The 15,733-nt window shown below is 35.8% G+C and overlaps 1 protein-coding gene and 1 non-coding gene across 2 annotated transcripts in view; one reads left to right on the top strand and one right to left on the bottom strand.

Moving 5' to 3' along the window:
- Nucleotides 1-14,600, bottom strand: part of Caf1-105 (chromatin assembly factor 1, p105 subunit) — a 39,436-nt gene extending 24,836 nt beyond the window's left edge. The window contains exons 1-2 of the mRNA XM_089632296.1: nucleotides 14,336-14,600; nucleotides 13,628-13,861 (exon numbers count right to left, since the gene is read on the bottom strand). Coding sequence (XP_089488422.1) covers nucleotides 13,628-13,861; nucleotides 14,336-14,464 — 363 coding nt within the window. The 5' untranslated portion in view covers nucleotides 14,465-14,600. The remainder of the gene's footprint in view (nucleotides 1-13,627; nucleotides 13,862-14,335) is intronic.
- Nucleotides 7,702-7,774, top strand: TRNAA-GGC (transfer RNA alanine (anticodon GGC)). The gene has a single exon. It is a non-coding gene; the product is annotated as a tRNA-Ala (tRNA).
- Nucleotides 14,601-15,733: the final 1,133 nt, after the last annotated feature.

The following is a 15,733-nucleotide window of genomic DNA, read 5'->3' as shown; positions in this document are numbered from 1 at the left end:
TTTAATATTAATTTTTTTGTTATTTTGCGTATTTTCCATTAATAATTTTTTTTGTATTGAATTATAAACAAAGGCAATTATTTATTTATTTATTTGAGGAACATAAACAGTCTTAGTAATACAATATACATAAGAGGATAACAAAAAAACAGACCAATTATTAATGTTCACAGATAGATATTCAGAAACATAAAAATAACCTGTAAACTAGAATATTTAATAAAAATAGAAAGAAAAAAACAGAATAAAGCAGCAAATAAGAAAAATAATAATACGAATGTAAATTCAAAAAACGATAAATCTATAATATGCCTACCATAAACAGCAATAAATAAAAGTGATTATAACTATACTTAAATATACTTAGGTTGGAACGGGAAAGGGGAGGAGAGGGATAAGGAAAAGTTCCCACGCAAGTAATATTAAAATATTAGGTACAATCAATTTAACAGTCGTGAATATGAGTTAGAATGTGATACAATGAAATTCTGTAGTGATAGTAACTAGCAGTGAATATGTCAGCATGAGTGTCTATATTTGCAAATTTATTATTATAGTAGTTACATGTCCTTTGCATAAATTCATTTTGATTGGAATTGGTATTGCATCTATCAATGTAGAAAAGGTTATTTTGTCTGCTGTACCGAATTGGCGCATGGAAATTTATTTTGTTCAGCAACTCCGGGCAGTCACTTTAGAGTTAATAATTTTATACAAGAGCATCTGATCAGCGACATCCTCCTGTTGAGTAGTTTCGTGATTCGAAAATGTTTCTAGATTTCGTCGTAAGAGTTGTATATGTTAAATGATTTAAAATTGAGGAATTTGAGAAATCGTTCCTGAACTCTTTCTAACCTGCGGGTTCCAAACCGGTGAACAGTACTCCAGGTGAGGACGAACATGTGAATTGTAGAGCGTCAGATATGTCTTAGTATTTTTGAAAAATTTTCATGTTCTCAGTACAAAACATAGACTTTTTGATGCTTTAATAATAATAATAATAATACTTGGATGACTTGTATAGCGCCGTTTTTGTGCAATAACACCTCAAGGGCGCTTTGGTGACAATGTTATCAACGTGTTTATCAAAGGTAAGTTTAGAGTCCAAGAAAACCCCGAGATCACGTACATAGTCTTTATTTGTTAAAATCGATCCAGAAATGGTGTAATCATGCAGTATTTTTACACGGTTACGTGTGAATGTGACTTTGCAATATTTAGAAATATTGATAATTTTTTTTTTTTAATTTATTAACATTCAAACCTGCTAAACTACTTATGTAGTTTGTCAGCAGGTACATAATGACAACATTTTTGCAATAACATGGTACAATGGTAAACAGTATGTAGGTATGTATAATGTTGATGATAAATTAACAATAAATGATAAGTTGGTTAAATTACAGAATTGTATAAATATAAATATGTAAGAAGCAGTATAAGCCTCATATAACAACACAAGCACAAATGAATTTAATATGAACAAATGAATATAATCAACAAGTACTTCTATGGTTTTAATATACATAAGGTAATACAAATTTATAACGATTTTCCATTTCCCTAGAATGTGAATTCCAATTAGGGAAACAAGGTCTTCAGTAGTGCATCAATATATGTAGATCCTCAGTATCTAATAGCCATTTCCTTAGATTATATTTGACTTTGGCTGTAAAAACGTTTATATTTTTAATTGTCATTGGTAGTTTATTAAATATTCTGGGTACAATAAAGTTTAGGGTTCTTTCACCGTATTTATTGGTACATTTTGGGACCACCAATCCTTCATTTTGGGTGAATTTTGTATTATGTTTATGGAAAACTCTTTCCCTATACAATGAATCAGACAATATAAGATGTTGACTTACAATATTATAAAACAATAATCCTCTGACAGGTAAAACATTCAGAGACTTGTATATTAATTTAGTGTCGCTTCTGTGTGCATTGGTATATTTATAGATTAACAATTTTGTAAGGGAGTTTTGTACTGTTTGGATATAACTTATATTAGTTTTACAAGAATGTCCCCAAGAAGTGATTCCATAACGGATTGTGGATTCAGCCAGAGATAGGTAGATTAATTTTAAAGTACTTATAGGCACAAAATATTTTATTTTATAAATTCTACCCACAATAGACCGTAGACGTTTACAAACATTAGTAATGTGTACATCCCATTTCATGTGGCAGTCAATAGTAACACCCAAATATACATAATTTTTGACAAAATCAATGGTTTCACATGAACAGGGCTGTGCAACATTTCTATGTAAGCAGTCAAAAGTATGTGTATATAACGAAGGGATTAAATTGTATCTGGCGTGTGGTGATTTTATGTGGATAATTTTAGTTTTTTGGCATTTATTATGAGACCCGCGTCATGAGACCATTTTAGGAGAGCAATAAAATCAAGCTGCATAAGGTTCATTGCAGTAATCAAATCCTCGTGTGATATTACGAGTGCCGTATCGTCTGCGTACACAAAATGTTTAACGAAATAAAACAATTTACTCATAATTGAGACGTACATAATATACAGGGTTGGCCCTAAAATTGACCCCTGTGCAACACCTGTTGAAATATATTTTCTTTTGCTAAATTTTTTTAGAATTTTTACTGTTATTTGTCGATCCGATAATAAATTTTTTAACAAAACTAGTAGCTTTCCTCGTATTCCTATTGCATCCATTGTTTCTAAAAGTTTATTTTTATCAATGGTATCAAACGCCTTCGAGTTATCTATGAATAAAACCAACACATGTTTTTTTAAATTTAATTCATGATTTACGTGATTTGAAAATTCCTGAAGCAACATTTCCGTACTTTTTTTCTTTTGAAAACCATACTGGTTGGGATCTAGCAAGGAGAAGGATTCTAAATATTTGTTAAGTTTTGTAGAAATGTATTTTTCAAGTATTTTTTCTAGGGCTGGCAAAATGCTAATTGGCCTATAATTTTGTACATCTGTATGTTTGCCGCCTTTGTAAATCGGTCTAATGATACTACTTTTAAGTTCATCTGGAATCACTGCTTGTTTTAAAATTATATTGATAAAATGAGTTATAACAGGCCCTAAAATATGAATATATTTCTTAATGTCAAACATTTGAATGTTGTCAATCCCTGGTGACTTTGAATTGTTTAGTTTGCTAACTGGTAGCTCTTGGTAGGTATATACTATGTTGAACTTCTGTCGGTCTGACGGTCGAAGCTATATAATCACATTTATGTATCATAGAGCTAACACTGCTCGTAAAATATTCAACAAAATTATTTGCTACGGTTTCTTCATTATGCGTGTTTAACATATATTTTGAGATTATTTCGTCACAACTACTTTTAGACTTGCGTCCTAATATTTTATTTACTTCATCCCAAGTTTTTTTTGTATTTCCGAAATAATTTTTAAATTTATTGTTAAAAAAGGTAGACTTACATTTAATGATTTCTTTTGTAACCTTATTTCTGTAAGTTTTATATTCTAATTCAAAGAATTTATTGGTAGGAGTATTTTTCCACCTTCTGTACAGCAAATCTTTTTTTTTAATGTTTTCTAATATATCAGAAGTTATCCAAGATTTTATTGCTAGGGGTCTTTTTTTGGGTTTATAATACATAACGATTTTACTTTGTTCATACAAATCCTGGAAATTATTTTAAATTTTAGTGTATAACATATTGAAATCTTGTTCCTCAAGCAAGGTATGCCACTTAAAATTATAAATATTTTTGTCAATTTTGTTTTGGGATAAAATCGATATTTTTTCCCCGTGTTCTACCACTTATTTCCTTTCAATATATTTAATATTGACTGCTCCGCTATGTTGATATTATTACATACACATGAAGAAAGAGTATTGCTTTGTTGACATCCGCTATTAAAACATACAAATATGTGGTCTAAACAGGAACGAGTAACTTTTCCTGCTAGAACCGCTTCCCTAGTTACGTTACAAATGCATTTGGTTAAATAATTATCAGACATTATATTTTCATAGGACATAATAAGTGGGTTTTGATAATTTAATAGATCTAGGTTAACATCTCCTATAAGTACAATATTTTCTCTGGGTCTTATATTAGACATAATGGAAGATATTTCATTGAGAAATTGAAGTTTGTTGGAGTTAGGGGGGTGGTATATTGCTATGATGTTTAAAATATTCTTGTTTGGAAGTGTCATAGAGCCAAGCACACATTCAAAATGATTTGTTTCTATTGACTTCTGTTGAAATGTGAGTTGATCTCGAACGTACAACAATATACCTCAACCCGATTTTTTACTTCGGCAATAATTGTAACATTTAAATCCAGGAATATTATACAGACAGACTAGCTCTGATGTTATAGCCGTTTCACATAGCATTAACGCATGAATATGTTTCCAACAAGAATTTAAGTAGACATTCAGAGTATTCCAGTATTTTTAAATCGATCTAATATTCAACTGAACAATATTAATATTTTCCATACTATAGTTACTATGAACATTTAGCCAATCCTGGAAATCATTAGTATTATCGAATTCTACCTCGTCATCTTCTTCAATATAATTATCGGCCATAATCAATAGTGGCAAAGTCCTTGGAAAGGGCAGCTTTGTAGGCCGGGCATGAGTCCTTGTCTCCAGTTGGATGTGCTGCGGGCTTCCCAAACCTGGTACAGGTAGCACAAACTGGCTCGGCGGCAGCCTTTGGGCAGTTTATCCTGGCGTGACCTTCGCCTGCACAGTGTCCACATCTTTGCTGGTCCTTGCAAAACTTGAAAGAATGTCCGATTAATTGGCACTTGGAGCATATTGTAAGGCCAATAAAATCACGGACGCGGCACACATTCCAGTCCACAAGGACCTTCCCTTGCTCCACCAACACATGTCGTGTGCGAGCAGGAACCTCGTAGACTCTGTGGCAAGTTGTTCCTGTTCGAGCACCAGCTAGGTGACTAAGCTTACAATTTTTGATTGTGGACTCTAGGTCTGCTTTGTCCTGTACTCCTGCTAAGGCACTTTTCAGGAAGCACTCGTTTGTTAAATCACGAGGAACGTTGAAAAAAATCACTCGTGGATGCCGTTTTGTAGGTAATCTGGCGCTCAGAGTGTCCGAGTTAGTTAGGCAAGGGGTTTCCAAAATTTTTTCTTGATCTTCTTTAGTGGCAGTATGTCTTTTGTTTCGGATATTCCTCATACCCGTAACGCATATCCCAAGATTTGATGGTCGCAACACGTCCTTTAGAAGCTGCTTTGTACCTTCACTGTCTTTTACAGAGTCCAACTTTGGAAAGATGCATACAGCTGGTTTGGGGGTCCCAACTTTAGGTCCTGAGCGGTTGATTGGTGGTGCCGTCTTCTGAGGATCATTTTTGACCATGTCCGCAAATGAAAGGCTTGCCTCCGTGGCATCAGCTACTCTGCGCATCACCGGTCCCAGATCCGACTCCAGCTGCAAGATTTTTTGGAGCCTATGTTGGTTTTCGGCTTTTTCAACGGTATTTTCTCCTCTTGCCACCATTAAGTTGGCATTGGCTGTTGCCAGATCAGCTTCGAAAGCCTCTCTTTCTAACAGCAGCTGTGATACTGATCAGAAAACTTCAGATATGTATCCGCTTATCCGTAGCTGTTGATCCTTTGACACTCTAGACTGCTTTTCCGCAAGGACATCTTAGAGTGCTCTAAGACTGGCTTGTTTGTCGTTTAGTATCTGCATTGAGGACACTGGGATACTATGGGTCTCCTTTTCAGATACGTCTGAATAATCAGATTCACCGTCAGATTCCTCGTTTTCAGACACTGGAGAATTCAGTTCCGAGGCTATTTTGTGTGATGAGGACATCATGATTCGTTTTTTCCGCCGATGGCTGCACTCATCAGACAAGGGTTGCACTGGTGGGTTGAACATTTAAAAGAACACAACAAGAACACAATCCTAGGTTAAGTTGCAAAATGTCGTTAAAAATGTTTAAAATCCAGTGAAACCATAGATATATGAATATTAGTAGACCTGCCCTAAGTGATTAAAAGCGTATTATCCCCACTCCCCATACCGGTTCCATTGGAGCCGGCTGTGCTCGCGTATGGCCTCAAGTGAAATTTGAAAACGTGACGTCATCATTCTTGTACGAACTATGGTCGAGGCATCATCGGTTCATTTTACGAAATAACACGGCAAAATGTTGACTTGTACTATGAAAACTTGTAAAAATAGATGTGAAAAAGAGAATAAACCCAATTGTCGTATTACATTCCATATATAAGCATTATTTTACTTTATTTTAAGCATATTCACATCGTATAATATGAATCAGTTGTTACTATCACATCGAGAAACGTCCGGACGCGAAACACAAAGCTAGTTGGTTGCTGGGAAGTAAATTATGAACATTTATAAAAGTGTCTTAACTAAATACTTAAACGAAATATTCGACTCTGAAAATAGAACCGAATTTTTTTGCCGAATTTGGACTTCGCAAATTTGTTCATAACGTGGCGAGTAATTTGCGCTCCCATGTAAAAATGTCTATTCATTCAAAAGCAGATTTTACTTTTAAGAAGTAAATGGTGATATTATAATGCGAGATGCCTATTTACTGTCAGATTGATTTTTTGACGAATCACAGTCAGCTTCACTCCCTTCGTTCTTCAACAGTTGATTATACCCCTCGCCATTATCTTCTCGTCTATTAATTCCTATGTCTGTGAGTGAAACAGATATTTTTTTCACTGTTTTATCAAAAGAAAAAACCTCTGGCACTTGTATAATCCATACAAACACAACTTTCACACGAATTATTCAGCTTTTTTATGATTTTTTGCGAGAGCAAAGTAAACACTAACAGTTGTCACTGTGATTCAGAGATGTGCAAAATGGGTACCCAAAACCATTTGAAATGCAAAATGGAAATGGGTCAAAACTTTTCCATTTGAAAATGCAAAATGGGTTTAAGAAAAGCATTTCAAATGCAAAATGCAAAATACCTATTTTCAAAATGCATTGAAAATGCAAAATGGTTTCTCAGGTCAAAAAATTAAAACACCACGACTACAGATTATGAAACCACAAAAAATTTGCGCGGGACTAATATTGCCAACGTAAAAACATAGAAACTGCTATCTAACATTTAATATTACAGCGCCATGGCCCCATATTAAGTATTTGAATCAGTAATTTTTGTTATTATTTTTTTGGTAAACTAGTTTAAGACAAGATTTTTTATGCATAGCACAAAGGGTAACAATTATTTTTATAAGCAATAATTATTAGCCTGAAACACTCATCCACATTGAAAAATCTCCTGATAAAAGATACATGACGCCAACGGGACTTGAACCCGTGTTACTCGTTAACCCGTTACCCGTGTTACCGTGAACCCGTTTTATCAGGAGATTTTTCAATGTGGATGAGTGTTTCAGGCTAATAATTATTGCTTATACAAATAATTGTTACCCTTTGTGCTATGCATAAAAAATCTTGTCTTAAACATTAGTTTACCAAAAAAATAATAATTAATATTTGACAAGTTCAAGTATCTTCACCAAAAAATGTAGACAATTTGTCTCGACGCCATCTAGTGAGAGAGTTAGCACTTACAATGCCTTTCTTATATAAAATAAAGTTGGTTGTTTTCAGGTGAAAAAATGTAATAAGCAGTAATTGTTGAATGAAACACTAGTATATATTGAATTATTTCGCGGATAAGAGATAAGCCGCCATAGCTCGGTGGTCAGAGCTGTCGACCGGCAATCGAAAGGACACGGGTTCAAGTCCCGTTGGCGTCATGTATCTATTATCAGGAGATTTTTCAATGTGGATGAGTGTTTCAGGCTAATAATTATTGCTTATAAAAATAAGTATTTTTTGTAATGGTATCACTCAATTGCCAGGGCTCCTACCAGGGAGCAACTTGACAAATGGAAATTATCTCTCATAGCGAGGTTGAGGACCGACTGATATTTGGGGCTTATGAAAAAAAGTTGAGTGGAGATAGTAGGAAGAATGTTGCAAAAAAGCATTTAAAATGGAAAATGCATTGAGAAAAGCATTTAAAATGCAAAATGGAAAATACCCATTTTGCATTTTGCATTTCCATTTGAAATGGATTTATTTGAAATAAAGCACATCTCTGCTGTGATTATTGTTGCAATTGTGTGGCAAAAAGCTTATTTCTGAGACAGTAATCCGTCAGTCGATCAAGATCTGCTTGTAAACGCGCAGAACAGTCCGGGGAGCTTATAGGAAGGTATATCTTCATATCGTCAGCAAATAGTAAAATTTGAGCATTGTGAAAACATGTCGTAATATCATTAATATAGATAGAGAAAAGCAAAGGACCCAAAATGGACCCCTGAGACGGAGGAAAATCCACCCACTGTCACAGCCTGGGACCTGTTTGGTACGTATGAGGATAACCAACGAAGGAGATCTCCATGAATACCATGATTAGCAATGTTGTGGTTGATCTTGTCAAAAGCCTCGCTATAGTCGGTATAGATTTTATCAACTTGCACACGTTTATCCATGGAGGCAGACAAGAAGTTTGTAAAAGTTATAAGATTAGTAGCACAGAGCGACCTGCAAAGAATCCATGCTGAAATTCGTTGATCGAATTCTTTACCACAGGGAATAACTGGTCATAGACTATTATGATTTAAGATTTTCACGGCCAAAAGTATTTTTGTTATTTGTTTTTGGGGTGCAATGCTGTCCGAAACGTTGGCTAAAGGAGTTAGCGCAACACGGCATAACACCCCAAAGACAAATAACAAAAATAACAACAAAAAAAAAGGTCATAGACTATGTTTTCGAACACCTTTGAAAAAATGCAAAGCTTGGAAATGGGTCTATAATTATCTGCTTCACACTTAGTTCCCGATTTATGAATTGGTGTTATGTAGGCTCCTTTCCATATATCTGGAAATGTACCAGTCTTGATCGATATATTAAACAGTATTGATAGCGGGAGTGACAAATGATTTGCGCACTCGGTAATGAACAGTGGTGGGATACCATTCGGCCCAGCTCCCTTGCTAGAATCGAGCCGTTTTAAATATTTAGACACGAGGTCAGCATCGATAAAAACTGATCCTATCGCACAAACCTGCTTGACTACAGAGTCATCGCAGGAAATGCCAGAGGGTCAGCCGGTTCGTAGACAGAATGAAAATAATCAGCAAATAAATCACAGACTGCCTGTCCACCCTCGGCTGTTACATCCTTAAGATTTAATACGCTAGGAATAGATGCTGATAGTTTTTTTGATTTAACATATGACCAGAATGCCTTGGGATCTTTGGCGATATTCTCTTAGCATTATCAATAAAGTCTTCGTGACACTTCTTTGCCATTTTTTTCTGTCTGGTGCGTAGCCTTGAAAAAGTAATGTAATCGGAAGGGTTCTTGTAGCTTGTATATAGTCTGTGAAATTTCTGCTTTTCACGAATAAGTTTTATTAATGATGAGCTATACCACGGGGGGTAGGAATATTTACCAGTACGCCTCAATGGAACCTTATCAGCGATCAAATTATTAATAATATTGTAAAAATGCGATACTGCAGGATTGACGGAATCGGTAAGGTTAAGTGCGTTCCAATCTTCTTGTGCCAGGCTATCTCTTATGTCATCATAATTAGCCTTGTGGAATGAGGGCCGTATAATTAAGTTTTCCTTTATGACTGGGGGTTCAACAAACTCAGCAGTGATAATGATGGATTTATGATGAGCATCCTCAGGAACCAACGGATCGTTCGCGGGAGCTACGCGTACCGAAAAATTACAGAGAACGAGATCAAGAATTCTTCCTAATGTATTTTGAATACCATTATATTGGTGGAGGTTACAGTAATTAATATTGTCGATAAATGTTGAGCTTATTGTAGAAGTGTAGTTGCTAGGAATCAGGTTAACCTCACCCACAGGAAGAGTCCAGGTAATATTGGGTAGGTTAAAGTCTCCCATGATAAGAAACTTGCCGTCTGGTTGATTCAAAAGCTTAATACCTAGATCATTCGAGAAGGCGGTGATTCGAGCATTGAAGTTGAAACTTTTTGACAGGTAGGTACAACAGAGATGAACGTTAGTGAATCCAGTTGCACATGGGATGCGAAGAGTAACTCATATGTCCTCATCCGTAGAACACCATGAGTAATTACAAATTGCATTGAGTTCCTTTTTGACAGCCAGGAGCACACCACCACCCATAGTTACACCTTCGATACTTCTGTCACGTCGGAATACGTTGATTAAAATAAAAATTATATTAAGTAAAATTTATTTTATATTATCAATATAAATCATACAGTTGACTGCATTTTACCCATAGTTGACATAAATTTTACTTAGGGGGGTTACCTCCAAGGGTTGCGTTTGGGATCAGTTTTCTAGAATCTCTGGTGAGAGGGTGGGTGGGCGGAAAATTCTAAAACTGATTTTGGGCTCTCCTTTAAGTCTATACTATCGGGTTATAATGATGATTCAAGTTTAACAATTTTAAAAATAAAAGTCAAGTCGGAAACGAGTCTTCTATCTGCGAGTTTTAATAATTTTAATTCTTTCATCAAGTGGTTGTAATTTATAGTTTCTATTGGTAAACCGAGTTTAAAGTTTATGTTGAATTTTTTCGATAATTTTTTACTATTGTTATCTAAACGATGTAATGCAGTGAGAAATATTGTAAAAACCATAATGAAGAAAGTTAAAAACTAGGGATGGCATTACTTTTCATGTGAAAGTATTTTTATTGTAGTTTTTTTATAATAAATAGTTTGTGTTTTTTATGCGTTTTGTTGAAGTAGACTCCTTTGTACGGCAATGTTATGCGATAATCGGTTTTGAAGAAGCTTACTTTAGAGGTCACGACCGCAGTCACCAGCTTGTCAGACAGAACATAGTCATTCCAAAGGGTCAGTAAACCATGTTAATTTTATTGTTTCTTTTAATTCCGCAAGATGCGTCTCGTCATAATTAGATTAATAAAATAAATTTAAATTAAAATGAATTTTTATTATCTAGTGTACATTGCCTGGCTAGTAAAATATAACTAACTAACCATCATGCCGTTTCCCCACAGGGGTAGGCAGAGAGGACGAACCGCCAAACAACTAGGTCTTGGCACACACTTCTTGCCTCATTCACATTCATACATCGTCTCATACATACTCTTCTATTATTCTGACTCTTGACATGGCCCGACTTGAGTATCTGATTCACTTGATCGTGCCTTGTCTTCCTCGGGTGTCCCCGACTTCTGCTACCATTCACATTTGCATCATATATCCTCCTTACACTCCTATCTTCGCTCATTCGCTCTATATGCCCAAACCATCTAAGCGTCCCTTTCTTAATCTTACTTATTACGCTTACATCAGCCTTGCACTCTTTGCAGATCTCCACATTCCTCACACGATCAAACATGGTTTTACCACACATACGCCTCAGGGATCTCATTTCAAACAGCATTTAATCTACCTTCATCCTTTCTTTGCCAGTTCCATGCCTCACTTCCATACATCAAGGTAGGTACCAGCACTCCGTTGTGGACTGCTAACTTTGCTTCTTTGGACAATTTTTTGTTAGCACCAACGGCGTTCAGTCCTCCATTAACGGAATTACCGGCATTTACCATTCTTTCAATATCTCTGTCAGCCTTCCCATCTCTCGTAAACATACTTCCTAAATACACAAACTCATCCACCTGCTCCAAGTATTCCTCATTCACAATTATATTGCACACTGTTTTCGTACTCTCTCTTTCAAACACCATTACTTTAAATTCATAATTCATCATTAACTCATTCTTCATGCATACTTCGTTCATCCTAGACACGAGAGACTGTAGATCATCTATACTATTAGCAATCAGCACCGCATTATCAGCATACAACAGGCAACATACTTTCAAATTATTCAAATTCGCGCCCAATCCCACCTCTTTCAATTCTTGCATACAATTATCGATGTATAGATTGAATAACCACGGTGACATTACGCAGCCTTGTTTAACACCTTTTGTGATATCAAACCACCCCGTAAAACCACCGTTTACCCTAACACATGCAACGCTTCCCTCATACAGAGACGCAATTGCCTGAGTCAGATTCGTATTCACTCCATACTTGAACAACACCTCCCATAGCTTTTTCCTGTCGACTCGGTCATATGCTTTTTGTAGATCTACAAAGGCACAGAAAAGTTTCTGGTTTTTTGCCAGAAACTTCTCAGTGAGCATACACAATGAGAAGATCTGGTCCATGCACCCCCTTCCACTCATAAAATCACCTTGCACATCCCATATTTTATCCTTTGTTTCCTTCCTTACTCTTTCAATCAAAATTCTACCATACAGCTTGCCAACTGAACTAAGCAGGCTAATAGCCCTATGATTCCCACATTCCATACGTGACCCTTTACCTTTGTATAATGGCATGATCACTGCCCTTCTCCAATCTAAAGGCGTGTAACCTTCCTTTAAACATTGGTTAAAAAGATTGCACAACCATGTCAGAATTATACGGCTACCTCCTTTAAAATATTCAGCAGCAATATTGTCAAACCTGACAGCCTTACCATTCTTCATACATTTAATCGAGCTTTCTATCTCATCCATGCTAATTTCGGTAACATTCACTCCATCATCATTCATATCTGATTCGCCGCTGGAATCACTGTCACTCACTTCGCTTTCGAAGACTTCCTCGAAATAATTCATCCATCTCTCTTTTATTTTTTCCTCATTCGTCAACATTTTTCCATCTTTCGATTTTATCACTTTCATGCTTCCGTTTTCTGGGCAACACCGGGACCTTTTGACTTCCTTCCAAAACAGCTTAATGTTTTCTTGGAAATGGTTTGTCATTTTCATTCCTTCTTCCTCTTCCAGGCGTTTCTTTTGTTCTTTCACTCCAACTCTTACTTTTTTCTTACATTCCTTATATACTCCTTTCGCTCAATCCTTCTCTTCGCTGGAAGCACTGCCAGCCGCAATCAGACATAACTATGCTTTCTTCTTCTCTGAGACCAGGGTTTCAATCTCATCATCCCACCATGCATCACTTTTCTTCCCACCTATTATATAAATAAAAAATTTATTTTTATTTTCTAAGTTGCACTTCATAACAAGTTTTAGAAAGTTAAAATTATTTAATTTTTTAACTAGCATTAACACTTGGCAAGGGTACAGCGATGAATGGGCTTAACAAATTCCCTCCCTGCCCCGCAGGTTTCTGTCCCATTCTTTCCAGTGTTCGGCACCGTTTTATAGTGAGGAAACACGCCAAATATTTGTAAACAGTTTACATTAATTTGTTACATGAGGAGGTTCGTTTCTATGACTCGTGTCATGAAAATTACTTTCCTTAGGGCCTTTGTCATCTTTGGAGATGCTGTGAGATGCCATTTCATTATTATCAGAGTTAAGCTCCCAGACTTTCTTTGTCAGAGTTGCCTGAAAGTTTTAGATTAGTATATAGTACGGTGTTAGCATGCTACATGTCTTCCAAATTGATTTGTTTAAAACAAGTCAAAACTATCTCCATTCTAGAAGCAAAAGAGAATTTAAAAAGAACACTTTTTTACAGTAATCGAGAAATCATTTGGACAACCGCCCAAATGTTAGGAATATTATCAAACAATTACCTTATAGACGTTCCACGTCTCCCGGTCCTGTTCATCGTCAGCCTCGAAGAGTGCCGGCGGGTCCACATCCGTCTTCTGCTTCCAGATGATGATAGCAGACTCATCATCTCCTGATGCGAGGAGTTCACCGCTTGGAGACCAGCGCACCACGTTCACAGCCTTCTGATGGTGGACCAAGTCGGCGGCTACTTCTGTGGAGACACTTCCAGACTCGTCAGTCTTTACGTACCATATCTAAAAAAGGAAAAGAAAATAAACAATACTATCAGACTACCATTTAAGTCATTTTTTCATGGTTTTTGTGGAAATTTAAGAATCTAAAGATCTATATACAAACAACATCAAAAACATTAACTTTAATATCCGTAAAAAATAATGAACTTACTCCGCAAGCCCTACACAAACACAATGCCGGTTATTACTATATTGGTCAAAAGACTTGTATGGAAATGTTCATGAGGTTTACGTGGTTACAACGTTACCGTCTTCACAGTAAGTTTTTAACATAGATTAAGGGTATACGCAAACCTTAGCCAAAGTCAAATGCATAAGGAGCACACCCTACTTTATTAAAGTCCATATTGAATATGTCAAATACCCTCTGGTAGCGAAAGCACCTCAACCAGGTTGAGTAAATGGTAGTCGCTTATTGGACATTGTGTAACCTTTTCAATAAGTAACAAGTAAAGGTAAAATATGACCACTTACCACGACATGGGTATCGCAACCCCCTGTAGCCAAACGGATAAAGTCATTTTGGGTTTGTGAAGGCTGAAAATCAACACTAAGTACTGGGTCCCTGTTGTGCCAGGCGATTTCAGGAATCGAACACTTCATGGTCAAATTTAAAAATAGAAATCAATCGGCGAAAATACTGATGTTAAAAGCGTAAAATTATGAAAAAATCATATAATTAAGTAAAAAATAAAAAGATGCGACCCGTCAGCTCCGTTTTCAGGTGTGTTTGACTGAGTTTGACATTTAACTTTATTTGGCGCCTATTTTGTTTTTTGGTATTGCCATAATATTGAATAACTACGTCGGTTTCATTAAAAGTTTAATGTTTTTAAGTTTCTGCCCGAGTTTATTTTTATCGAACGGTAGATTATGACTATGACCCTTCAGAACACTCAGCATACCTAACGACCTAGCCCATAGTTTTTAAAATGCATAAGTATAAGTACATATTGTTATAATTATTATATTCTCAGAACCTTGGACCCATAAATAAACCACTAGCCGTTTGTGAAATGGCAAGATCAGTGTCGCCAACTCAGCTCTTATAGAGCTATATTTAGTTCTAAATCGAGGTCATCAGCTAAAAAAAGGGTTCCATGCTGACTCAAAATATGAGAATTCATCATATGAATTTTCAGAAAAAAATTATTCAACACAGGATAATTCCACACATGATAACTCAATACAGTCATAGCTCATCATATCATAGATTTAGAACAATACAAACTCAAAATAGTACATTTTCATTTCAGCACACTTTTTGCAGATTCACCATAAATATATCACTCTCAAGATCGATATCTTCGGGCTTTTTGTATGTAACGGAATTATACAGTACTTAACCACAGATATACAAGCAGTACGTACCGTACGGAGCAGTAGACAAGGTAGAGGAAACTCAAGGCCATTTAAAATAGATGCGACCATAGACAACATAATTGCTCTCAGCCTACTCTATTCGTTCACTAGCCCAAAAAAACTATTATAAAAATAAAAATGTCCTTGAAGCAGAAAAATGTCGACATGTTTTCCGAGGGCAAGGTTCATCTTACTAAGAAAATGAACTTTTACAGTTTATTTCCTTAAGATGAAACTTGTTAATCAGAGAAGAAGAAACCCAAAATTACAAGAAAAATTCCAAAACATGATTGTCCGACAGTACGACGATGAACTCCGACATTTTTCTGCCTATTTTGAACTCATTGTTACATATGTTTCAAAACTTTAATTTCACCAAAACAATAAGACAATACAGGATACCACTAATCAATAACATGAATAAGTTGGTTGATATAATAAATAACATTTATGCGTTGTGGAGGAAGACATATGCCAAGTATGTTACGTAATAACCTAAAAACTGTCAAT

Source organism: Hesperophylax consimilis, chromosome 6, assembly GCF_061612785.1.
Source record: "Hesperophylax consimilis isolate HC1 chromosome 6, BYU_Hcon_1.0, whole genome shotgun sequence".
Taxonomy (NCBI): Eukaryota; Metazoa; Arthropoda; class Insecta; order Trichoptera; family Limnephilidae; genus Hesperophylax; species Hesperophylax consimilis.
This window is presented reverse-complemented; position numbering and strand designations above follow the sequence as displayed.